We start from the raw sequence: 25,500 nt of genomic DNA on the forward strand, positions 1-25,500 counted from the left end.
TTTGACAAAGGCAAAACAGAAGGCAAGAAGGCAGGGCAGATAGAAGGCCTTGTTTGCTTCATTCAGGGATGCAGTTCCTTAGATTCAAAAGCACAGCTCCACACATCTATGGAAAACCTAAGCAGGAAACCAACCACCAGCCTCCCACTCATCAAACTGACCACTCTGTTAGGAAGACACATTCTATTTTTCAGGATCAGAGGGGCTTTAAAGAGGCAACCACAACATTGCCCAGTCAATGATCTGGCATGACACTTGGACACAGATATGAATATTCCTCAAGAGCAGGGATTCTTAACTTGGGATTCATCAAACTGTATGTGTGTGTGTATACACATATGAACATATATGTTAGTAATGTGATTTCAATGTACTCAGTTTCCCTTGTAATCGTATATTTTACTTTATGCATTTAAAACAGTCTTTAGGCTCCACCAGATTGCAAATGGGGTCTATGACACTCAGATCCCCTGCTAAAGAAAGTGACAAACAACATGTACCATAATGTCTGATGAGACACACAAGGTATCCACCAAATTTATTCATGCTTTTCTCTCTCTTGATTACTTATTGATGCATGTCCATGGTTTCTTTCAGGAAAGAAATCCACCACCACCACCACCCCCCAACTCAGGGATAACATAAAGAAGTATTTAAAAATATTTTAAAGAATATTTATGTTTTTAAATATAATTTAGTATTTTGTGTTCTTATAAAATTATTTGCTAATTATCATGGCCAATGAAAAAATCTCCTCTTCTTGGATAAGATAGTCTTGGCCCTCTCAAATGGTTCTTTGGATAATCTCTCAGGTTAGGAAATGGGAGAAAAGAATAGCATTGTACTACTTAGTCTTTGCTATTTTGTCTCATGCACAATGTAAAAATAAAAAAAGACAATCTCCATTTTTATTAATTTTTCAAGTTATTGAAGAACTAGGAGATAATGATGATTTTAAATGACTGTCCTTTCTCTGGGAGTTTTTATTTAAAATTTCTGCTTAGTCTACAAAACCTTTCCAGTAGTTGGAATTCAGAGTTTTCAAAAAATGATGTTATATCGACACAGCTCAAAGGTCCAAACCACCCTAAGCCAAATATGTAATACCCAGAAGAGCAAGCCATTTCTGGAGAACAGAACTGCTAGAGAAGCCAGCATATAATGCAAACAAATGTTTGAAAGAGGTTGTCAATTTTTATGCTGTTATAATGGCCACTAACATTTCTTTAAAATGCCAATATTGTATGACTGGTGCTTTAAAGGCATCCATATTCAGCATTCTCTGATCTCCCTATACTCTGACAAAAATGTTTTTATTTGTCATTATAGAAAATGGCAAGAAACCTACATAGCTTATTAATATATCCTGAATTGTTTAAGAGGATTTTAAGATATGAGTTAAAAGAATTTCATAATCTTAATTTCAATTTCTCCTTTTCATTTAATAGTAGACATTCATTAGGACCCACACACTGTAATAAATTATAATAATTTCAAACAAGAATTAAATTACTAGGTACCTAGTGAAAGAGCCATTTTTTCTTAGGTACCCTGTAATCTAACTGTCAGATTTAAAATCTATTCCCAATCAACTCTTCACAACATTCACATTTATTCATCTATGTTAAATTAATAAAAGGTGTGAATAATACTGACAAAATTGATCATTATTGTTCATGTAGATTTAGAAAATTATAAGGTAATCTAAAATGTAAAAGGAATTGAGAGAAACTATTAAGGTTCTTATAAATAAATTCATCCTATGCTATTTTTTCAAATCAAGACAAACTTCTGCGAGACTTATTTAAATTGACTATGCAAGATAGTTGATAAATGGTACATTTTTAGAGCATAACCCATTTTCATTATTTTTGACACACATATGAAAAGTGTACAAAGACTACCCTTCAATATCAACGATAGAAAGTCATGCTCAGATAATGCTGGTCAATAACACCTACTGCCCAGTACCGTTCAGTTCATAGTGAAATGTGATGTGATGAAGAGAAATGGATGTTAGACCCATCTACAATGGGATAAGAGAGAGCACGCATGTGCACAAGCTCTCATGGGACTGACACCAACCCCCTTCTTTTTTTCTCTGGGTACAGTAGTATAGGCATAATCATCATCTGGACTATCAAAAGTAACTACTAATTATGTTTACTTATATCCTTATACAGAACAGACTTTCTATAACCGTCGATCTTGTCATTTGCACATTTGCCATAATTCCTACCATCTAACCTTGCTGACCCTCCTCCCCCTTAACTGGGATCCCTGCAGATAAAGTAAAGCATGCCAACATCTGTTCCCATTCACACCGATTTTAATTTACAAAAAGAGCTTGGCTATTTTCAGAGCAGACTCCAGAGCACAATGACAGATTTAGGGCCTGTAATGGGGTTGCATTTCTCCTGTGTCAGCATTTCCGACTCCCGATGACTAGATTCTAAGGGGTCACAACAAAGGAATCATTGAAATTAAAGCTTCATTATGGCGATTTCTCCCGCCCCTACCTAGCTGTAACTAAAACAGAGAGCATTTCATCTTCTTCAAGGAGACACTGGTAGTGATGGTGGTGGTGGTGGTGGTGGCATTGAACAATGGTTCCATTTTTCAAGTCCCAGGGAAGTGATAAAGATAGGATCTCTCTGATTCTAGGAAATTCCAGGTGGGGCCAGTTCCAACAACACCTAGTTTTCAACGTCTTAACCTTTTTTTTTCCTTCTTTTCTTTTTTTTTTTAGGTCAAGGTTTTTAACTTTATTTTGTATATCTTGGATCCCTTTGGCAATCTGGTTGGTCACTTTTTCAGAATAATCTTTTTAAATGCATTAAATAAATTAATATTACAAAGGAAACCAATAATATTGAAATATAATTGTAAAAAAAAAAAGTTCACGGATACCAGATGAAGAAGCCCCATTTTAGAGCCTTCTTGTTGAGTTCAATACATACAGTCACTATTTAGGGTTCTGTTTGGATTTTTTTTTTAATTCATCATCACTCTTCCACCTTTACCGAATGTTGTGCCATTCAGTGCACTTTTACACAGATTAGTTTAATTGACATTCATTCTCAGACTCAAAAAAGTCTTTACAACAGGAGAGTTCTTCATCCATGTGTTCATTTTGCTTATTTTCTCTCTCTCCGCCCTCCCCACCAATGGATGTAAAGAAAGTTTCCCATCCCCGGCTCCCATCCCATTTCCTTGGCTAACGTCAAGTTTTTAAGATACACAATATGAGAGCAACTTGGGGAAACAATGCACAAGTTGTGTTGTAATCAAATAACAGCAACGACATGAGCAGCTGAGCCGAAAGAAGATGGGCAACGGCATGCCATGCAGCAATCAGCACTGTTGACTAATCAGAATTTGAGACACTAGAAGGTAATAAGGGTATTATAAAGAATGGCTTATTGAAGGAGCAGCTGTTTATGTGGAGCTCACTGTTTAAATGAGTTCCACTAGATTGCCATGGTATGTTTTGGTGAAAATGTTTAACTCCTTTTAAAATGATCATTAGAATGGGCCCAGCAAGTACCAACTGACAAGTGTGGGGTAGCAAAGCACCAACTCAGGTTGGAGAGTTTTAAAAGCCAGTATCTGAGTTTTGGAGGCTTCGGTAGAAATCTTGCAAATCAACAGGGAAAAGATTCATTACCAAGGTCTTCATTTTCTTTTTGTGAAGTTTGGATGTCAGGTCTGGGCCATCAGCACAGAGGCTTATCATGGGCAGGGAGATGAGGTGGTGATGAGACAGAGGAGTGTGCAAGTAGAAGGAAAAGATTAAAAGGAAGAAAAAGTACCCATAAGAGCAGGTTATAAATTGGAGCAGATCGATGGAAGTGTCCTGAAGAGATGAAATATATACATACACACACATGCACACACATCCCCAATCAGCACAGAGAATGAAATCCTGGACTTTGTTTGCAAATTAAGTTCATCCAAATATCTTTGCATATGATTCAAAAATAAAAACTATCCTGCTGTCCATAAATTCAGAAAGTTCTTTTTCTAACAGCTGAAAAAAAAATCCCTTATGAAGTCAAAACATTAAACAGTAAGACTGTTTTAGAAAATCTACCATCATTCTGTTTAAAACTATTTGCCAGAGTTTGGCAGTTCATGTGAGGGTTTTGTTTTTTGCCTTATTTTGCCCAGAAAACCAGTGTCTATCGTTGCTTCCCACAAGCTGCTACAATTAGAGTGTAAAGAAAACAGGGTGGTCATTCTTTAAATCTATTGCAATACATTATGATAAATATTTAATTTCGACAGCAAGCGTTCGGTAATATTTAAAAGCAGCAAGCGAGCGGTGGAAACTCTGCTATCTTTTGTAACAGTTCACATGTCAAGCTGGCAAAGTGCCCACGGTGTAAGGCAGGGGGAAAAAAAATCTATTGAATGTCTGCCCCACAAGGCGACATGAGGTTTGATTGGCAGAAAGCAGAGAGTGGCTTTTGATCATGTGTCCTAACAAGCAGTTCCAGCTCCTGTCTTTTCGGCTGATCGGCTCCACATTACCTATTCAAACAGAAGTGACAGGACACTGTACTACTCTCTGGCTGGAGTCTCACGCAGTGGGAGCTATGCTGGAGACAGAGCCACTGATTAAATATATCACTTTTTCAAGACAAGCAGGTTGTCTGAATCAAAGTTGGACAGAATAGACTCAACATTATTAAAAGAGGATATAAAACTGGGATTGAGTGATGTTCAGCCAGTTTGCACAGCCTCAGGGATTCCCAGGCTGACAAGGGGAATAAGGAACTGCAGAACTCGTAAAACAGGGTCAGAAATTACCTATGACACCTTGGCCATTTTCCCATCACTTCAGGGCCACTGGGTTTCAAAGTCTGTAGCCTCTTTTGGATTAGCCCTCTTTTCTTTTTTTTCTTAATAATTTTAAATGATTTAGTGGGGGGGAGGAGTGAAGAAGAGGGGAAAAAAACATAAAAAGCATGTTTGCTGCAGGTTACTGAACGTAGTCGTAAGAGAAATAAAATACTAGAACTGAGCCCTTTGCATCCAAATTTTAAAATGCAGTAATAGAGCATCTAACCAGGACATCAATCTGATGATATTCATAGCATTATTTGGTATTATATAGCACCTTTAAAATCTAGGAATATTGAGCAGAGACATTGTATGGTTTAACTAATTATCTTTCCAAAGAGTCTTCCAATCACTTTAGTGTTCCGTAAATGCTAATTATTATAAAGATCTAAATAAAATAGTTTTTTTCAATCCCTAAAACAGTACTTTACACATAGTGGGTGCTTGCTTAATAAATGTTGGTTGAATTGTTAGCTATTAGATACCATGCTACTCTATGCTATGATATATGTGTGTGTTTCTACCTATATATCAATGAAAGCATTTTTCCAAATTATACTCATAAACACAGGTCTTTAAAATGTATGGGAAATGTTGAATAGGAATTTTCTGTTTACTAAATTGTATCTGATTCTTTCAATTACTGTACATGGCTTCCTATCATCTGTGATATATTATCAGCTATCAAAGTAATGCCATCGAATAACATTTCTAAAGGTGTTTTAGGATTAGAAAAAATAAAAATAAATGTCCAAACAAGGAGAAAAACGGAATAACCATCTAGCAAGAAATGAAGCTATAATGAGGCAAAATATCAAGTCATAATCTTGAACCAATCAGTGAAACTCAAAGAAAGACACAATAAAGAAAGTGGAACGTTGGGTGTTGTCTTGAGCAGCCCTTCCTTCTATGCATTTTTAATTTCCCCCCAAGTATGGGTGTGAAATATATGGGCATTTTTATTCTTTGTGGTATTGTGCTCTGGAAGTGCCTTGAAACACCTTAGCTCCCCTCTGTCAGTTTTTACCTCGTTATAAATATTAAATATCAACCTGCTTGTTGAGTATTTAAGATACAATTAAGAGACTAAATACTCCTACCAGGATCAAGACACAGGTTGAATTAGACACATGCAAGGAGTTAGAGCTATCCATGAAATAGGGCACTCACTGACTAATAAGCAAGGCTGGATGACGATAATAAGGAGTCACATTTGTCAATTACAAAGAAATGGTTTGTGCTCATTAATTTGGGGAAAATACCATTAGATTTTAAGAGGTCGCTTCTTAGATTTCTTCATGTCTCCAAGTTTCCTTATTTAACACTCAGTGGTAGGCACCAGTTAAGGAATGTGTCATATCTCAAAATGATCTTATTATAAATAGCATTTGAATTGCATCCCGTACTCTACACAGCCCATTGTCCCAAAGTGATAAATAAACCCAGATTAATCAAATATGCATTTGACTGTATGAAAAATAACATTCCATGCCATCTGGCTTCTGTACTGCACAGCTCCTCGGGTCTTCTGAGGATGGCAATGACTATGATGCCAATGACGGTGATGATGACGATGACGATGATCGTTATCAGAGATTGTTACACCTAAACAGCTTAACTTAACCACAGTTTTATTTTAATCATCTAGTGGTTCCTTTAAAACTGCAAATATTTTGTAGGGAAGATGAGGGTGCTTTGGTCCTACAAGATTTTGAAAGCCGGATCGCAAATTATGAGTCCTCACAAGATAATACTGTAAACAATGCTGACTACCATTGCACGCCCCTCACCCCCAAAAGGCCTAAACCTTACATCCAGTTCTCACCAGGTTGGGTAAAGATAACTGGTTTGCCCATGAAGCAGATTCTTAGGAAATATTTTAATGAAGGAGTAGAAAAGAGGAGTGGATCTAATGATAACTTTCATATGCTGGCAAAACCCAGTTTATTTGAAATTTTGATGAAGAGTTCTGTTTGACAAAATTGGATGAAAAAGAGAAAATATCCTCTTGAGTTATTGGCAATGCTACCCCAAACCAGAGCACGATGGTACAGAGGATGCATCACTTTATCTGCAGGGGAGTGAATTCTATTTACAATGTTTTCCCTTTGGGGAGCAAGGGTTGGGAGGGGGAACCTGCTAATGTGGCTGGTGGTCTACTATGGGTAATGACAGATGAAGTCTGCAGATGTATTATACCAGAGTACAGAAAGCCGGCAAGCTCTGACTAAATGGCTCTGAAGCATTCCCCTTCCCCATCAAAATGGCTGGGCGTCACCCATGCTTTCCCGGCCCTGATCCTGACTGCTCTGTGCCAGGAGGGGGTAAAGGGGGAAGAAAAATCCTTCTTATATTTTGCACCTCATAGAATGAAGACTTTCTCTTCAAAAAAATGATGATTTCCCCAAATAATTAATTATTTTAGCCACTGTATTATTGCTTACAGTAATACAGAGCAATAACATTTACATTGATTGAATTCTGTTTCCTTAATGTGAAATTTGTTTGGGGTTAATTAGCACGGCTGAGGAATAAGCTTAATAATTCTATGTTGTTTACACTGGAGGCAGTTTTCCATGAGCACTGCTCAGGGAGGAAGTGACATCTTGGAGTTTCAGACAAAACATGGAGGTAGAAGCAGCTGCTCACTCTGGGATAGCGGGCCTCCTCCACCAACCCGCCTCCCTGTGTCTCGGGAGCAGTTCCTAATGGCGACAATACAGAGTTGTCAAAATTATTATTTTTTTTAAGGCTGATAAGTTTTCCAAAGCCAACACCAAAGCTCAGGGGTAGGTGGAAAAAGAGAATCTATCCAAATTTAAAATGTACCTCACATTCGACATTTTTTGTGTCTTTCTTTAAAGAAAGGCAGGTCTAATTAGCTGTCTCTCTAAAATGCGCACCTAGCATTTTTATTATGTATTATAACATTTTGCTCAGAGCTGACATTTTTATTCTGACAAGCACTGTCTGGAGAGCCCTCAATAAATAATACATTTACAATTTTCAGTAAATAAGCAGTGGACACAAATCGTTACCCTTACTTACAGCTGCCCCACTCTAATAGCGCTTTTACAAAGAAGGTAAATGCAATCCTCTCAGTGCTGGAAAGACATTTTCATTCATTACCACGGTCAAAGCACTTAAAGCATTTTAAGCCTTGTTGCAAAACAGCAGGACTGGCAGAGCAAGGAGGGCTAAGGAAAAGGAAAGTTCATCACCAGAGAAACCTGAGGCCGTGCCCCTCAACCACTGGGAAATTCACTTCTGCACAGGCCACAGCCACAGGACTGAAGTTTCCCAGCTCATCCAAAGCAAACTATTTTCTTCAGGAGTTTTTGCCTTTTGTGCTTATCATCAGGTGGAGGGATCACATTCTTATCAGGTCTTTAAATGATCACCATCTTTAATGCCTACCTCTCTCCCCTCTAGTCGGTCCTTTGCTCCCTGTCTTCTAGGTATACACATGTTCACCATCGAAGAATATTTATTAAGGATTCTCATGCATGTGGAGACAGGTGAGCTATGACTCTTGAAAGCAGAAGCTAAAATAAGGTTTGAGTTCAAATAAATTCAACTGAAGCCAGGAGACACAAACAACTTTGTCCCATCCCAGCCATTTACTGACCCACTGAACCAGTTCTTGTCCTGATTTTCCCTTACCCCATCATGCTTTGCTATTTATATTCTACCCCAAAGCTGTATAACTGAGGGTGATGGCCAACAGGAGAGAATGTTTCTACTTATTTTAAGTGAAATAAGAGAATAAAGTAACATGAAAATAAATCTGAACTTAAATCATTGATAAAATATGGCCCACAGAAGAATCAATTAAGGATTCTCAACCATCTTATTGTTCCAAAGAGTTAATGCTATACTGAGTAGGACCCCACCCATTTAGTAATGTCAGCATTATCATCACCAGAACTCATATGTTTTTGGCAAAACACATTTGCTACTTTCAAAAACCACCAGGAAGCTTCTTATCTCACTTAATGACTCAAATGTGCCACTACTCTTATGACCATAACTTCCCTCCCTGTCTACCCCTCCCCTATTTGTGTTATCTTCCCTTGTTAGAATTAGAGTATAACCTTCCTGAAGTCAGGAACTAACATGGCTTTGGTGTACCAGCTCTTAGCCCAGGGCCTGGCACAGGGTGTTGTTCAGTCATTTTCTATCATACTGTAGTGATCTGCCATTTCCTTCTCTAGCTCATTTTACAGATGAGAAACTGAGACCAACAGGATTAAGTGACTTGACCAGGGTCATACAGCTAATAAACATCTGAAGCTGGATTTGGACTCATGAAGATGAGTCTTCCTGACTCCAGACCCAGCACTCTATCTACTGTGCCACTTAAAAAAAAAATTCTTTAAGGTTTGCAAAGTACTTCATAAAGCATCTCATTTGGTCATCAAAACAACCCTGTGAAGAAGATACTATTAACACCCTGTCTTAGAGATGATGAAACTAAAGATTAGAGAAGTCCAGTGACTCATCCAGGGTCACATAGCTACTAAGTGGAGTTCGCGGGATCTGAATCCACATCTTTCTGATTCTGAGTCCATACTCTACCCACTGATGAAATTATGAAATATACAAGAAATCATGAGAGACCTATAAGTGAAGCCCACCTTCACACATCAGGCAACAATCGATAAGATTGGATATGCAATCTTCTCCAGCTTTACAGATACTCTGAAACTTAAAGCTATGGAACTTTTAAAAGCTATCAGTAATGGGGAATTCATCTAAGGCCACACCAACTCAAATGAGCTCTATCTCCTCTGATCTAGGAAGCTAAACAGGGTCAGGCCCGGTTAATAGTTGGAAGGGAGACCTTCTGGGAATACTCAGCGTTAGAGGTTTAAAAAAATATAGAGGAAGCTAAGTGGCTCAGTGGAAAGAAGTGCTAGCCCTAGACAAGTCAGGAACAACTGAGTTCTAATCCAGCCTCAGACATTCACTAGTGTGACCTTGGGCAACTCATTTAACCTCTGTTTGTCTCATTCCATTGGAGAAGGAAACAGTAAATCACTCCAGCATCTTTGTCAAGAAAACCCCAAGGATCACGTTGGCATGCTATGGCCCGTGGGATCACAAAGAGTCAGGCTGAACCACAACAATGTAAATTCAGGTTTGTCCCAGAAAAGGGCACCGATTGTAATGGAAGCTGGAAGCAGGCAGAAGAATCTGGGACCCATGTGTAATGAATGCTCAATCCATGCCACATAAGAATCACAGACATTTAAGTTTTTAAAGTCAGCACCCCATGAGGTAGGCCCTCCCAATATTATCATTTCCATTTTACAGATGAGAAAGAGATTAAGAGATTTGACCATGGTCATACAGCTAGCAAGGATAAGGGGGTGGAATTTGAAGCTGGATCTTCTTGACTCCAAATCCAGAATTCTAGTTACTATGTCATGGTGACCCTCTAATATCAAAGATAATTAAATCCATAATAATCAGCTTGGACAAAACAATGTGTAAGGTGGAGAGGTTCTCTCTTAAACTTTGGTGGGGAAATCTTCACCTCCTTGATGCCTTTCCTAACAAGTCCCAAGTGGTCCCAATGATGCCCAAACCACTTCAGCATTTATATATCACTCTTTTCAATTACAATAGATTATCTATTTATCATCATTTTTTTCTTTTGTATACATTCTTACACATTTTAAAAGCACCTTTGTCCAGCCCATACCTTAATTATAAGAGCACAGGTATTAGACCTCCATCAACAAGTATTCATTGAGTGCCTACTATGTGTTCATCCACAGCTAGATTCTGCATGGGGAAATTGTAAAGCTGTGGTTCTACCTTCCTGGAACTAGGAGGCAGCGGGGTATTGCAGACAGGGTGTCAGACCTGAAACCAGAGGGCCAGCTCTGCCCTTAGCTAAGCCACGTGACCCTTCCGAGTCTCAGTTTTCTCATCCATCCCAGGTTACTGGTAGGAAGGCATGATGTGCAGTGTTACAGAGGCATGGTTTATTATGACATAAAACAGAGAATAACATCAAGAGCATTATACAGCTCTGTGGCCAACTCTATTAGACCTCTGATCAAGTAAGGTCCATGAAGAGGTGGTGGATGAGCTGGGCTTTCAACATCAGCTGAATAGAGAAGTAGGAAGGAGGCAGATTCAGCATCTCAGAGGCGGAAGACCCAGAGCTGGGAAAGAGCACCCGCACTCCCTCTTCACACAGCAGGTACTACTCTGAGTTGTTGACCCAAGGACTGAACCATTTCCCACACAAAACAATTTTTTGGATTCAAAAAAGCACGGTCTCTGGTTGTCAAAGGCCAGCACTAACCTTCACTACTTAACTCAACAGACTTTAGCACTTATGTTCTAAGCACTGGGGAAGCCAAGGCACCAGGACTGTCCCTGCCCACAAGGAGTTTCCATTCTTTTGGGAGGGGATTCAACATACAGAGGATAATCTGAGGAGGGAGAGAATGCTAACAACTGGTTGGGGAGAAAGGATCAGAAACAACTTGGGTCGCCACGAAAGAAGGATTGCTGAAAGGTTCAGAAAAATCCCATGCCTGGAATGCTCTCCCTCTTCATGGTCATCTCATGGCTGCCATCTCTTGGCTCCCCTGGCTTCCCTATAGAAGGGCACAGATTGACCTCAAAGGTGATCCTTTGCTACCTGTGCAGCACAGCATGGGGCAGAGTCCTGGAGAAGATGGAAAAGTCAACCTGCTTCTGTCAGCAGACTTCAGGACTCACAGGGCGCTCCCCCGCAGAGCACATCCACACGCTCCAGATAGATACTGATCCCGTGGATCCAAAAGTCCTATCAAGTCACATCAGTCAGCACTGCCTAGCACTCAGTAGGTGCCAGGAGTTGTTCTAAGCCCTGGGAATACAAACACGTACTCACAAAAAGAAAACCTCTGCCCTCCAGGGGCTTACATTGTAATGAGGGAAGACAACATAAGAGGAAGCTGAAAGAGGGCCAAGGAAGTCAGCCCTGTCCTGAGACATCTGGGCTAACCTAGTAACCCAGAAGATTACTGGGTCAGATTGGTCCAGGGTGGAGGGGAGAAGAGAAGGTAAGAAGGAGGGTCTAGGGGGAAAAAGAGGAAGAAACCAGAGCACAGCTGGAGCTGTTCCAGAGTGGCCAAGAGGAAGGGACAGTGGGGAAGGGGTGAGAACAGAGAAAGGGAAGTACAACGAAAGCTTGACATTGGAAAAGAATCTGGCCCCAGGCATTGGGGATGAAAGGAACCTGATAGAGAGCGCATACTAGAAGAGTGGCCAGTGCTCCCATAAAGCAGAGTGATAGCAATATATAGAGGAAGGAGCACAGGACTAGGGGGCAAGGGATTTATGTTCGAGCCCTTCTCCTTCTATATACTTGCCATGTAACCTCAAGTAAATCACATAATCTCTCTGAGTCTCATTTTTTCCTCTTCCTCCATTTTCATTATATTTACCCCACCTATCCTCACAGGGTTATTGTGAGAAAAGGGCTTCATAAACCTGAAAGCACTATAGGTCTGGGAGTTGTTATTCTACAACTGTGAACTATCACATCTTCAAAAAGAATGGGGTAGGTGATAATAAAACACAGAGAACTCCAATGCTATGGGTGGTTTCCACACGATCCTTTGCATGACTATTTTTCATAATAACAGAGGAGCAGCTTTGGCAGGAGGGCAAAGTTGGAGTTTCTGACTTCTGACTTAACTGGATAGGGAACTTTTAACTGGATAGGGAACTTCTGGTATGGAAATTTTCTTGACTCTGTAAGGAAGCTGAAAGAGGTTATAAGGTAAGATTTGAGAGAGCTGCCTGGGGCAAAGGTAAGGTGATTTACCCCTGATTACAGAGATAAGATGTATGACAGAAATTAACAAGGTTTTCCCAAAGCCAAGGCTGGCTTTCATGGACACCACCATATTGTTTCCCATAACCTTGCTATTTAAGACCAAAGTGTCATTTTAAGATTTGGAACACAGACCCCAGAGCACTGCTTTTTGGTCCGACTCTTCTGTTTCCTTCTAAGGAGTAACAAGGTCCCCCTAGTGAGATCTCACCACAGGTCACTACACAATGACCCATTTCTACAACATGCTGACAACTTCTTGAATGAGCATGATATCATTCCAAAATGCAAGAGATAGATATGCTGCTTTGGTCAGTAGAAAAGTACCAATTCAGGGTGCTGTGGTGTTCCCAGGGGAAAACATCCATGAATTCACATATTGTTAGTCACTACTAGAGGTCTTCAGCCATTCCACTAAAAGATTTCTATACTTTAAAACTGCATGCCAGGACAGATAACAACAAGTGCTATTTCCAAATCTAATGTCCAAAGCCCATCACCCTCAGCTTCAATATATTCTTTTCCTAGAATTTAGTGCCTGTTTCCTTTGCCAGGATATGGCACTTGATGGCCTATTGGTATCATGCCTATCTGACTATTTCTCAAATGATGTGTTGCCCAGAATGGACCAGTTTTAAGTGGCTAGATCAATAAACACAGCACTGGACAGTGTACTTTTTGAGGTATAAAAATCTGATGATAGCTTTCAGCTCTGTGTCCTCAACAAAGATCTTGACATCAGAAAGTAGAGGGTAAGGAAAATCAAGAACAGCCTTAGGAGAAGAAAGTGGAACATGGAGGTGACTCTAATCACCTGCAGCTTTTTAAATCTAAGCATTGCTACAGAGGGAAAACTGACTCTCCACTTTAAATATAAATTCTCTAAACAGGAGTCACAGACTGCTAGAATTAGAAGGAACCTGGAAAACAACGGAAGTAGAAAATGAAGGGACATGAAATGTTTTGGCCAAGGCCACCCAACCTATCTAGGAGATAAAACAAGACAAGAACTGATGTCTAATTCTTTCACGCATTAAACTGTAGTTTCTAGTAGAAGTAAAATAATTAAGCTGATCCAAACCTCTCTGCATTAGTAAGATTTTACAAACTCCTTTAAAAAGTGGTCTAGAGATATATCTAACTTAGAATCTCCAGTACCTAGAACAGAGAAGACCAAAGGATTATAGCTGTATAATATGAAGGGACCACAGAGGCCACCTAATCTCACCACCTCACTTTGTAGTTCTGGAATCTGAGACTCAGGAAGATTAAACTGACTGACCATGTTGACCTAGGGAGTAAAGGGCCGAAACAGGAATAAAACCTACATTTCCTGACTCCAAACCCCATACTCTTTCTACTGTCTCACAAGATGGTTAATAAATGGTTGTTGAATTGAAGATTGTGGTATAGATGGAGTGAAGGCCTCTGGCTATCACTGAGCTATTGGAATAGAAAATTGTACATCTGAACATCCAGGATGGAGGGAACCTTAGATACCACTTAGTCTAAATTCTCAATTTCAGAGGAGGAGTAAACTGAGGCCAAAGAAGGTTAAAAGATTCCCCCAGGGTCACATGTAATTTGCCAGAACATTATTCATAGTCATTAATATTGGACCAAATACAATTATTTCATCTCACACATATTTATTTAGCACCTACTGTGTGTGTTATTAGAGCATGTTGGGCCTAGAAGTAGGTGCTTAAGGAAGAAATTGTTGAAAGCTATTTAAGGAGCTAAGTGTTAGAGATCAAGAATCCCTTTAATTCAAAAGCCATCCCTTGGGTTGGACCCCATAACACAGCAGTAGGAGGATATTAGAGATCAAAAGAAAAAAAATGTGTTCTCTAACGAACCTAGTAATCATGGTCCAGGGAAAGGAAGAATGAAAATCCAGGAGTACTCTGAGTTGGGATAAGGGTTGAAGACACTCTATTAAGAGACAACAAAAGGAAAAAGGAAAATTGCTCTGAAGGGTCCATCAAAGGGCTTTTGTGAGGGCCTCCTGAAAGGCCTTGTGATAGAAAGGAAACTGGGCTGGAAATTTAGAGGAAGGTAGAAACCAAAAGATACAGTCAGCTAAAGCTTTCACACATGCACGTGCATGCGTGCGCACACACACGCACACGTACACACACACACACACACACACACACACACACACACACACACACACCACTAAAGTCTACAAGACTGGAAACTTTTTATCAGCTTGCTTTGCTTGGTGAAGAGAGAAAAAAGGAAAATTTTCTTATCCTTTTTTTTGACTTCCTTCTCACACACCTCCCCCCCCCACATGTTTTCACCTAAACAACGTGTAGGAAGAGTCAAACAGCATGAGAGAATCATCTCCTCTGTCCTATTACATGATGGTCCAAATGGACTCTGACAGTGGCCGATTCAGGGAATCAACGATCATAGAATCATAGATACAGAGCTAGAAGGGACAGGGCACGAGAGTCCTCGAAACCATCTCACTCATTTTGCAGATTTGGAAGCTAAGGCCTGGAAGGCTTAAATGGATGCCCATGGTCACACAGGAAATAAGCAGCAGAGATAGATGTCTAACCTAGTTTTGGGGAAAATGCCAATCATATGGAAGTCATTCAAAAACTGCAAACAAGGTCCAAGCATCTTTATCTGCCAGAAAGCAGAATCATGTCTCGAGAAAGCAACCCTATTCATTCCTTGTTGTGTAGACAACTGAAAAAAAATAGCAAAAAAGTCCTCTAAATAATTTCTCAGTACCCCCAAAGAAGAAGTCATACAAGCAGAATTTGGAAATGAATGAAAGAATAGATGAAAATCTGAGATCAGATATTTCAAGCTAGAAGTGACCTCAGACATTAGTTAGTCCAATACCCTCATTTTACAGATAAGAAAATAAGAGGTAGTAAATTGCAGGGGTAGGATCTGAACCCATCCTTTCTGACTCCAGGATTAGTGTTCTTCCCAAGTACCACGACAATAACTTCTGGATGCTGACAATATTGGGGAGAGGCGCTAGAACCAAAAGAGCATTTCCAAGTTTATAAATGGATGGAGACGCAAAAATACATCAGTCTAAGCCAACTCTTGTTTCTCCAGAATGATTGGGAATCAAACTCTTCTGTTGATCAAAAGCCATTCACCAAATATCTTCTCATTGGTTTATCAATTTGGAAAGAAATCAATAGAAGCAGGAAACACTAGATTCCCAAAATGAGACTGAGTGTGAGTGACTCAAAAGACAAGGTCATTATGGCAAACACCAATCATCAGCATACAGAATTATAGGAAAAAAAACTTTGCAAGTTTTAACGACTTGGATTCTAGATAAGAGCTTGCTGCAAACATAACAGAGAATCTTCCAAACAGGAGAGTGAGGAGAAAGTATTCCTTCCAACTCAAAATGAAAATAATAATAATAATATTGATTTGACAAAGTTGCATCCTCCTTTCTTTAAAGACTTGCATTATTTCATTCTGGATTGAGAGGATAGCTGGTCTTGGGAAACTATCGCAGTTCAAGAATTTGAAATGCCTAATATATTTGAGATAAGAATTCTAGACATTTTACAACGAATACTCAATGTATTTCTTATTTTCTTATGCAAAATTTCTAAACCCTTCCAATTTCTCCCATGACCTAAAGTGGCCTTCCATTCAAAATCATGAATGAGAAATAGAAAGGAGGAGATTTCAGGCAGAGAGCACCGGATGCTTCATCAATACAGTCAAAACAATGGGGAAAAGCGACAGCCTTCAACTGTCCCCTTAAAAATGCTTATTTGTGTTGTCCTTGCCTGAATGCTAAACTCTTCCATGGGTTTTTTTTTAAACATACATTTCCTTTTCATCAGGAGAGCATGGTTCTTCATTCATTATATGTTATCTGAAGACTCCTGCAGGAATCTACTGAGCTCGATCACTCACACAATCACATTCCACGTCTTCCACAGCCAGCACACAAATGTCCAGAGAATACATATTCCTATGAGTTGGAATCAGGAGCTCAACTGGAGAATTAAAAAATCTTGTTCAAGTGAAAGACAAGGATAATTTTCCAACCATGGGGTCAGTGCTCAGGAACTAGGACCCAATACAGTGCCAAACTTGCCTTAGGTCCTAAATGAGCCTCCACGATGGAAAAATTTTCCCCCATAAAAACCCTTCAAAACTCCTTCCTTTGAGATGGTTCATTTTTTTAAATTACATAACACAGTTTTCCAGTATGTTGAAGGTTATCAGATGAGTAATATGCGCCAATCTTCGTCCTTACTAAATATACCACAGCATGCGCGCATGTATAGATATAACCAAATTGCCTAAAGATGTGAGGCCTGATAACAATCCATCAGATATACACATCCACACATGCTCATTCCTGTGCTGAGAAACAGCTGCATAAGGCACTGGAAAGAATACCCCAGTAGGAATTCAAAGCCCAAGTGTTCTCATCCCTTCTCAACAAGAATATTGAAATGAATCCAAACAGTTTCATTATCACAGCAACTCTGAGCCCAAAGCTCTACTGGACAAATGCTCTCCTCTCAGCCCTCACTGAGAGCTGGACCGAAATCTCCCACTTAAACATTGTCAGTGAGGTTGAATGTTGATATTGGGGAGGCTCCCACTTCTCTCTAACTGTGTACCCCAGCCCTTGCCACATCTCAGTGATGACTGAAAGAGAGGCAGCCTGTATGAACAGCCAAACTGTGCCTGTTGCTAATGAGCTGAGGCATAATATATTTTGTGCCCTTTGCCCCAAACTCCAGAACCTGACCCAGAGGAGAATTCACCCTGACCAGGACAGCATTTTGGGGTGATATAATATACAAGACATGATACTGGCCAGGAGCTCTATTATTAAAGAGAGATTAAAACAGCTGTACATTATGCTGCAGCACTCGCTCTATCCTTTACAAACAGACGGTCCTGGATTACAAGAAGCACTTGACCATCAACCAGATTTAACCAGCTGGGCCATATTCTCCTAGGCAATGCCTGTTGACCTCCTCAGTCGCAGCTGCTCAGATGAAATTCTCATTAGACAACTTATTTTCAGAAGCCAAAGGACCCTCTGATTAAATATATGTATTTAGACATAAAAAAGTCTTTTTAAAAGTACTCATTTTCTGACAAGTGCTGCTTATGATAGGGCCCAGCTACACTGGGAACAAGAGCAGGCAATACAAGGAGAACGAAAATTCATCACTTAATCACAGCTGAAGGGTTTGAGACTGGAAGGATTTTAACCTGGAGCTCTCAATCAGAGCCTTGTTGCTCACCCCAACCAACTTTACCAGACTAACAGCTGCTTTAAAAGTTAGATTTCTTTTTCCTTCTTTCTTTTCATGGAAGAATTTAAATTGTCTACATTAGGTTCCTATTCAAGACAAGATCAGGCTTACACAGAAACTCACTACTGGGCAACTCAAGGCACCAACCTGCTGCCAAGGGTACCACAGCCTTCCAAGAAAAACACCTCCAGGAGGAACAAGTATGTGAGGGAAGTAGTACACAGATTATTAATCCTAACTTAGTGACTTGCCCAGGGTCACACAGCTATTAAGTATGTCATGCGGGAAGGGAGCCCAAGTTTCCTGATTCCAGGTCTAGCACTCTAGCCACTACATAACAACTCTTAAAATTTACCAATTTCATCTCCCACCTCAATGCTTCTGCGTGGGTAGTCTCTTTCCTAAATCTGGAGTGCACTCTTTCCTAACATCTTTCTCTTAGCTTTCCTAGATTCCTTCAAAGTCCAACTTCATCTGTACCTGAGTGCCCTCTCCGAGAGAGAGAGAGAGAGAGAGAGAGAGAGAGAGAGAGAGAGAGAGAGAGAGAGAGAGAGAGAGAGGAAAGAAGGGAGGGAGGGAGAGGGGGAGGGGAGGGGGAGGGAGAGGGAGAGAGAGTTGATATTTCTACTTCAAATAACTTGGTATTTATTTTGTATATAGCTTTGTGTTTGAAGACCACACCCACCACCCACCTCCTATAGAATATAAGCTTCTTGAAGGAACAGGATGTTTCTTTTTTTTCTCTGTAGCTCTTGTACCTAGCACATAGAAGGTGCTTAATAGATATTTATTGCTTAATATCATAAAAAGATGATGATTTGAGGTCATTTCTAGAAGAGAAAATTAACTAGTTAACCACTGAATGGTGGGTTGATTTACCAGTACTATTTCTTTCACTCTGGAAATTTAAAGGATTTAGAGTAGGAAGGAATCTTAAATTAAGATAGCTCCAATCCTGCAGAGAACACCTAGGTGATGTAATGGGTAGAAAGCCAACCCTGGAGTCAAGAGGACCTGAGGTCAAATCTAGTATTAGGCACTAACTCTGTGACCCTGGGCAAGTCCTTGCCTCAGTTTCCTCATCAGTAAAATGAGCTGGAGAAGGAAATGGCAAATCACTCCAGTATATCTTTGCCATGAAAACCCCAAATGAAATCACAAAAGGTCAGACATGACTGAAACAACTGAACAACAACAAAAAACCCCCCACAAAAACCCAGAGAGCCAGAAGGGGGAAGTGACTTGTCCAAAGTCACATTACAAGCAAATAGAAGAACCAAGATACAAAACTAGGTCATTCTAAACCCTACTCTATTCCCTATGGAGAGACAGAATGTTATAGTCAACTATGTACTAACATTAGGAGTGTTGGAAGACAGTTCCAGTAAATAATCCCTTTTCCAGTCTAAATCCTCTCTTCTTTATCTAGAAAATGAAGGTTTGAAGCGCAATGATTTCTAGTTCCAACGCTCTTTTATCCACCTTGCTGGATACATTAAATGGTTGGTGTTAGTGTATACATAAGGAAACATTCCACTTCGAGTCTGTTTCAAATAAAGAGTAACTTTGAACAACTACAAAACAAAATGCAAATAAAGGGGCAAAGGCAAATGCAAAACAAAAAAAAAGGTTAGTGAGGATCAATATCTTGTTGAAGGGGTGTAGGCATATCTTCTGATATCCTATTAATTTTTCTCTTCCATTAATTTAACAAATATTTATGTCAACTGTCATGTGCAAGGCTTACAGAAACATACAAGGACCTCTAAAGCTTGATTTCTGCCCTCAAGACACTTAAAGTCCTATAGGGGAGATAAGACAAATACAAAATTAACCATAATACAAGATAGGATGCGGTAAGTGCCATAAGAATGACACTGAGTCCCACAAAGGGGAGACTACTAGGTATTTCTTTACATCATTGTTCAATCATTTCAGTTGTGTCTTTTTGTGACCCCATTTGGGGTTTTCTTGGCAAAGATAATGAAGTAGTTTGCCATTTCCTTCTCCTGTTCATTTCACAGATGAGGAAGCCAGGGTTAGGTGACTTGCCCATGGTCACACAGTTAGTAAATATCTCAGACCAGATTTGAACTCAGGTCTCCCTGACTCGAAGTCTGGTGCTCTATCTCCTGCTCCACTTAGCTATCTTTCTTTTCATTAAGATATATTAAAATATCTTAATTTTGAGTCTAAAATATGTACTGTGAAAATACAGTTACGTAAATTATATTTTTTAAAAAGTCTTTTTTCTTCTCTGATAGGAATACAGTGATGGGAGACCCTTAAATTTATCCAAGAGTAAGCTCTCCTTACTCATGCAAGTGCCTTTCTCATACCAAATAAACTATAGTATATAAGAGTGAAGAGGGAGGACAGAAAAGTCACTATTTTTCACACCAGGGAAAATACTGAGAAGTCCCTTCCTACTGGTAGGAAATTGTAATCATAAAACTGCTTATTTTTTAAATAGCTAAAGTTCTGGAGAATTAAAATATTCTTTCATTGGCAACTGAAAAGGAAGGAAGGAAGGAAGGAAGGAAGGAAGGAAGGAAGGAAGGAAGGAAGGAAGGAAGGAAGGAAGGAAGGAAGGAAAGAAGGAAGGAAGGAAGGGAAGGAGGGAGGGAGGAAGGAAAGAAAGAAAGATGTTAATACATCACTTATCCAAAGATCAGTGAACTGGAAATCTCAGCTCCCTTCAGCTCAGTCAAGAATCAGGAAGAATAACAAGCAGCTTTGGTACCCAGAATCTAAAGACTTTTATTTTTGAGGTTATGCACAGAGGTTCATAATCTTCTCATAGCTCAGCCTCAGTCTCTCAGTGCTTGTTTGTACTTATTTTATACACAATTCTAATGAGTTCAGTTGCCTGATCTTCCAGCCCACAGTAAAACAGAAACAAGCCAATTAGAAGCAAGGGAGAGGTGCTAGTACAGATAAGTACACTGAAAATTACAAGAGGTCAAAGCTAGAGAGCTAATAGGAAATGAGGAAACTGAAAAATGACAGCCCAACCATCTGAGGCCATTTAGTGGAAGAGTAAACAGACCCCCACACCTCACTCACCCCTGGAGGTCTCACTGCACTGCAGGCCAGTCCAATAACTGATACTTACAAGGAGACACATTCACTTGCAAGCCATGGCATCACCTCCATGATGTCATGGTCCTCTTCAAGAATGAAGGACAAACAACAACTTAGAAGAATGACCCTGAGTTGCCAAGAAAGGATTAGATTTAGGTTCAATATTAATGACTTATTAAGGCAAAGGAGTATGGGACACATTTTAGAAAGATATCCACCAAAAAAATGTTAAAATTTGGTTCAAAGTTGGGCACTGAAAGGGGTAAGGTTCTGCAAAATTCCCTTACATAGAATTATCATTGGGAAAGGATGGATAAATAAGGTTTTCTCTATACTGCACGTAAATAACCAGCAATAATTCCAAAGCTGTTTATTATCCTGTACTAGATTCTTTCAATACTTGAAAGCAGACATTACAGAATTAAGATTGTATCCTATCATCCAATATATCATATCCAACATGCAAAACACAGTGCTAAACAGTAAAAATAGACAAAACAAAGAACAGTTGCTGCTTTCAAGAAGCTTCCTGGGTTTCATAGGATTTGGAAAAGACCTTAGTGATTTTATGATCCAAACTCTCCCTCTTTTTACAAATAAAAACATTAAGACCAAGAAAGGTCATGTGACTTCCTCAAAGATGACAGAGGGAGTAGTTAGTCCAGTTGGGATGTGAACCTACATCTTCTAACTCCAAATACAGTTATTGCTTTATCTACTATGCCATATTGCCAGTGGCCAGTATATTGGTATATTATACAGAACAAAGATGCCCATGTTTGTTTTCTAGTTGGATCATTTTTTTTTTTAAATTACTCTCATCTAATTCTAAAATTCTGTGATTCTGCAAAGGCTGATTAGAGTCATTTGATCCTCTGAACCTCAAAGATTAATTAGGTTAGAACTGAGTGGACCCTTCAGTGAATGAGGAATTTTTCTAAGACATGCCAGCACTTAAAAATTATCAAAGTTGGAGGTAACTAAAATAAGGAATTCCTGGGATGAAGATAAATCAATTTGTTGAGTTTTTATTTGATTTTTTTAAAATCTGATTTTTCCCCGAAATAAAACTATTAAAAAAGAGATATAAATGGGAAAAAAAGAAAAAAAATTTCAGCCAGAAAACTTTCCAAAGTAACTTTTTTAAAGGGTGGGGCTTTAAGCTCTCACTTTGTTATCATAAGCACAATGTAAAAAAGCAGAAAGTTTTTGAAAAACAGAGCTATCTGCTTAACACTCCTAATGGATCACAATCTGCCATCACCATGGTAACCTCTGAATAACTTTTTTTTTCCCCCAGCTATTGCCAATTATGCACTTCTCTGGCTCTTGAAATCCCACACATTTTTTTAAGGCCTGGAATCTTCAGAAGAAGAAAAAAAAGAAAGAAGAAGCTGTCCCAGTCTTATTCCATACATACCCTCCTGCTCAGTCCGGGTCATCTCTTCCAACTTCTTCTGTTTCAATGTGTCCACTACATCTGCCAAGCTCCCTTTGCGGCGCTCTGGCGTTCCAAAAGTGACACTGGTCATTATCTCTCGGTCCCGACCTCCGTCGTCAGGCTTGTGTGGTGAGGTAGAGGTATTTCGGAAGGAATAGAGGGAACATAACTTAGTATTCTCTGATTCCTGCAAGAAAGCAATAAAAAAAAAATTAGGATGCTGGGCTAGCCCACTTGCTTTAGGATAAATTCAAGCCCACGGTATGAAAACATGTAGCTGCTAACATTACAAATACTGAGCAAGCTAAATAATGTGTCCATTTTATTTCTTTTCCTAAATAATAGATAAAGTAATAAAGAGGCAAGTGTCAAAGAAATTTACCTGCAGCTACAGATACAACCTGGATGTATTTTCAAAATTGTAAATCAGGTTCAAAGTTGCGTAAACCTAGTTTTGAAACAGGCATTGCAACTTCCTACTCATTTTGCACCCTTCTGTACAGAATGTTTCAGATCCAGTGAATAATTATCGGGGTTGGGAAGGTCAGACTTTTTAAGCTATGCCTATTGGCTAAGGTCTTTCCATCGTTTCAGACATGTGTAGATCACAAAACATTTATCCCCTACATTTAGTACCAATAAAGAAATTTAATAAGAGCATAACATATTTAAGAGTTCATGAACATTTCTAGGAGGGGAGAATGTGTAAGAGAGACTTTAAATTCTATTAGAATGATTTTCCTGTCATGAGTCTGCCCTAAATAACAAAAACTGCACCACCTCTACCACCACCCCCCAACCCAAAACATATACCATGTACTAGAACACAGGACTTATGACCTCTAAGGTCTCTTCATTTCTAAATCTATGATTGTAGATGTTCGCATCCTTTACCAAAGGGCAAATTTATCACAGAAATATTGACACAGGAATTACTTCATAGGACAGAAGTACAAATGAGTTACTAAACAGGTAGGAGGGCGGGTCCATCAGCTGAACACTGAGGGTACAAAGCTTACAAAGAAATTGACAAACAACTCACAGACAGGAAGGAAAGGTTTGTTTCTTTGTTTTTCCAATTCAGGACTGGTAGTTAGAAGCAAGTACAATTTAGCAACAGTCATTCTCTTTTGCCGATTCTTATCATTAGTGTCTCTGTGTGTTCTCTTTGACATAGTAGAGACCTTAGAGAGTAGGCATTGGTCCCCGCCCCCCTCCCACAATTGACAAAAGAGAACACTGAGGCTTGGAGGGGTTGATTGACTTGCCCAAGGTTGCATAGATCTCTTTAGTGTGAAAAGTTCCCAGGAAATCAGATGCAGCATATGAAGCTAATCATTAGCTCGATGTCTATCTCACTTGAACCTAGTAATGCTGAGAGGAGAGACACTGGGATAGGAGCCACAGGAATAAAGGAAGGAAGAAATGATAAAGGAAGGAGGAACAGAAGAGAAGGAGGAAACTATTTCTACCTAGGCACAGGTTCTGCTACCTTACTGCATACACCATGAAGCAGTTTGGTACATTCCCCAAAAAAGAACCTCCAAAGGAGACATAATTCAATGGCAACGGGGAAACATGCCCAATAACCCCTGCACTGCCTACTGACTCAGCTACCTCCATTACACTCAGGTGGTAAAGGACTCCTTATAATCTGGCTTATATCAAAATTTAGCAGAGTATGGAAGAAAGAATGCTAGATTTAAAACTGGAGAGCTTGGGTTTCAGCGAATCCTAGTTCAATCACTTGCAAAGTGTGTGACTTTGAACAAGTCACTTAACTTAGGTCTCAGTTTCCATACCTGTAAAATGGAGATAACAATTCTTTTACTGTCTCATCAGGCCACTGTGAGGAAATGTTTGGCCCTAAAAGTTTACATAAATGTGAGTTATTATTCCTGAAAAGCAGCCGGGCATAAGGTCAGGAAGACTTGGGTCCACTGATAAAAATAATAGGCATCAAGCAGGTCACTTAACCTCTCAGTGGACTCAGACATCTCTGTAAGACTAGAGGCAGAGAAATAGCTGATGCTCTTTGGAGAAGGAAGCTCTTCATAAAAAACTCCGATCACTGAGGAGATCTCAGGTCTGTTTTTTTCTTGTCTGGATGGATGGATGGATGGATGGATGGATGGATGGATGGATGGATGGGTGGGTGGGTGGATGAAATGAGATATAGATGGCGGAGAGAGAGAAGAAATTATTATAGCTGATATGTTGGTAGGATGATTCTCCCTTTTCATCAGAATGATACTTTAATGAAAGAAAGAATTCAGCATAGGATTCTTTTCTTCCCTTTGGAACTTCTCAAGGTTTGTCTTAAGAACTTTGGAACTGGTTGTGTGACATGGGAGACACTAGCACAGGACTGCTCAGCAGGACATGCCCCAATCAGAGAAGGTACTGTGAGCAGAGCAAAACTGAAGTAGCTCAAAAGAAATGCAAGATGCACAAAGTTAGATTATCCAATCCAAAAGTTCACATGGACTATTAGTGCCTGAATTGTGCTAGAACATTCTGAGCTCATATTGGGGTGATCAGCCATAGCCGGATACACTGTAATTTGACTCTAGCATAGTGATGTCATTTTGGTCCTCTTCGAGAACAAAGGACAACAACCGACCAACCACCAATGCACAAGCATTCAGTGGCAGATATTCCAAAGACATTTTGGCTTATAATAGATTTATGAGCTGAAGTTCACCCAGGTTGACAATCATCATCTGCACAAATACTCCTTTTTTAAAAATAACTGTTGTAAGACAAATCTGCAAATGAAGTGTCAATTTGGAAGTTCCTACATAGATGTAATAATAGGTTTAGACCCTATTCCTATTTTAAATTAAAATTTATTGCTGTCTTTTGTCTTGTAAAGCTCTTTGCAAACCTTAAAAATATATGAATGCTAGTTATCATCATCATCATCATTGTTTTTGGATATACCACATCACCCCAATATAAAGTGGGACTTTCTTTAAACACAGAAAAGTAGCTAAACGAAA

The 25,500-nt window shown here is 39.5% G+C and overlaps 1 protein-coding gene across 26 annotated transcripts in view; it reads right to left on the minus strand.

The window, feature by feature from the left end:
• The window catches only part of SOX6 (SRY-box transcription factor 6), a 666,349-nt gene that overhangs the window by 321,058 nt on the left and 319,791 nt on the right, over positions 1 to 25,500 (minus strand). For all 26 annotated transcript variants that reach the window (XM_072619576.1, XM_072619573.1, XM_072619595.1 and 23 more), the window contains one exon: positions 22,478 to 22,685. In XM_072619576.1, the coding sequence (XP_072475677.1) occupies positions 22,478 to 22,685 (208 nt within the window). The remainder of the gene's footprint in view (positions 1 to 22,477; positions 22,686 to 25,500) is intronic.

This window comes from Notamacropus eugenii, chromosome 6 (genome assembly GCF_028372415.1).
Source record: "Notamacropus eugenii isolate mMacEug1 chromosome 6, mMacEug1.pri_v2, whole genome shotgun sequence".
In the NCBI taxonomy this organism is placed as follows: Eukaryota; Metazoa; Chordata; class Mammalia; order Diprotodontia; family Macropodidae; genus Notamacropus; species Notamacropus eugenii.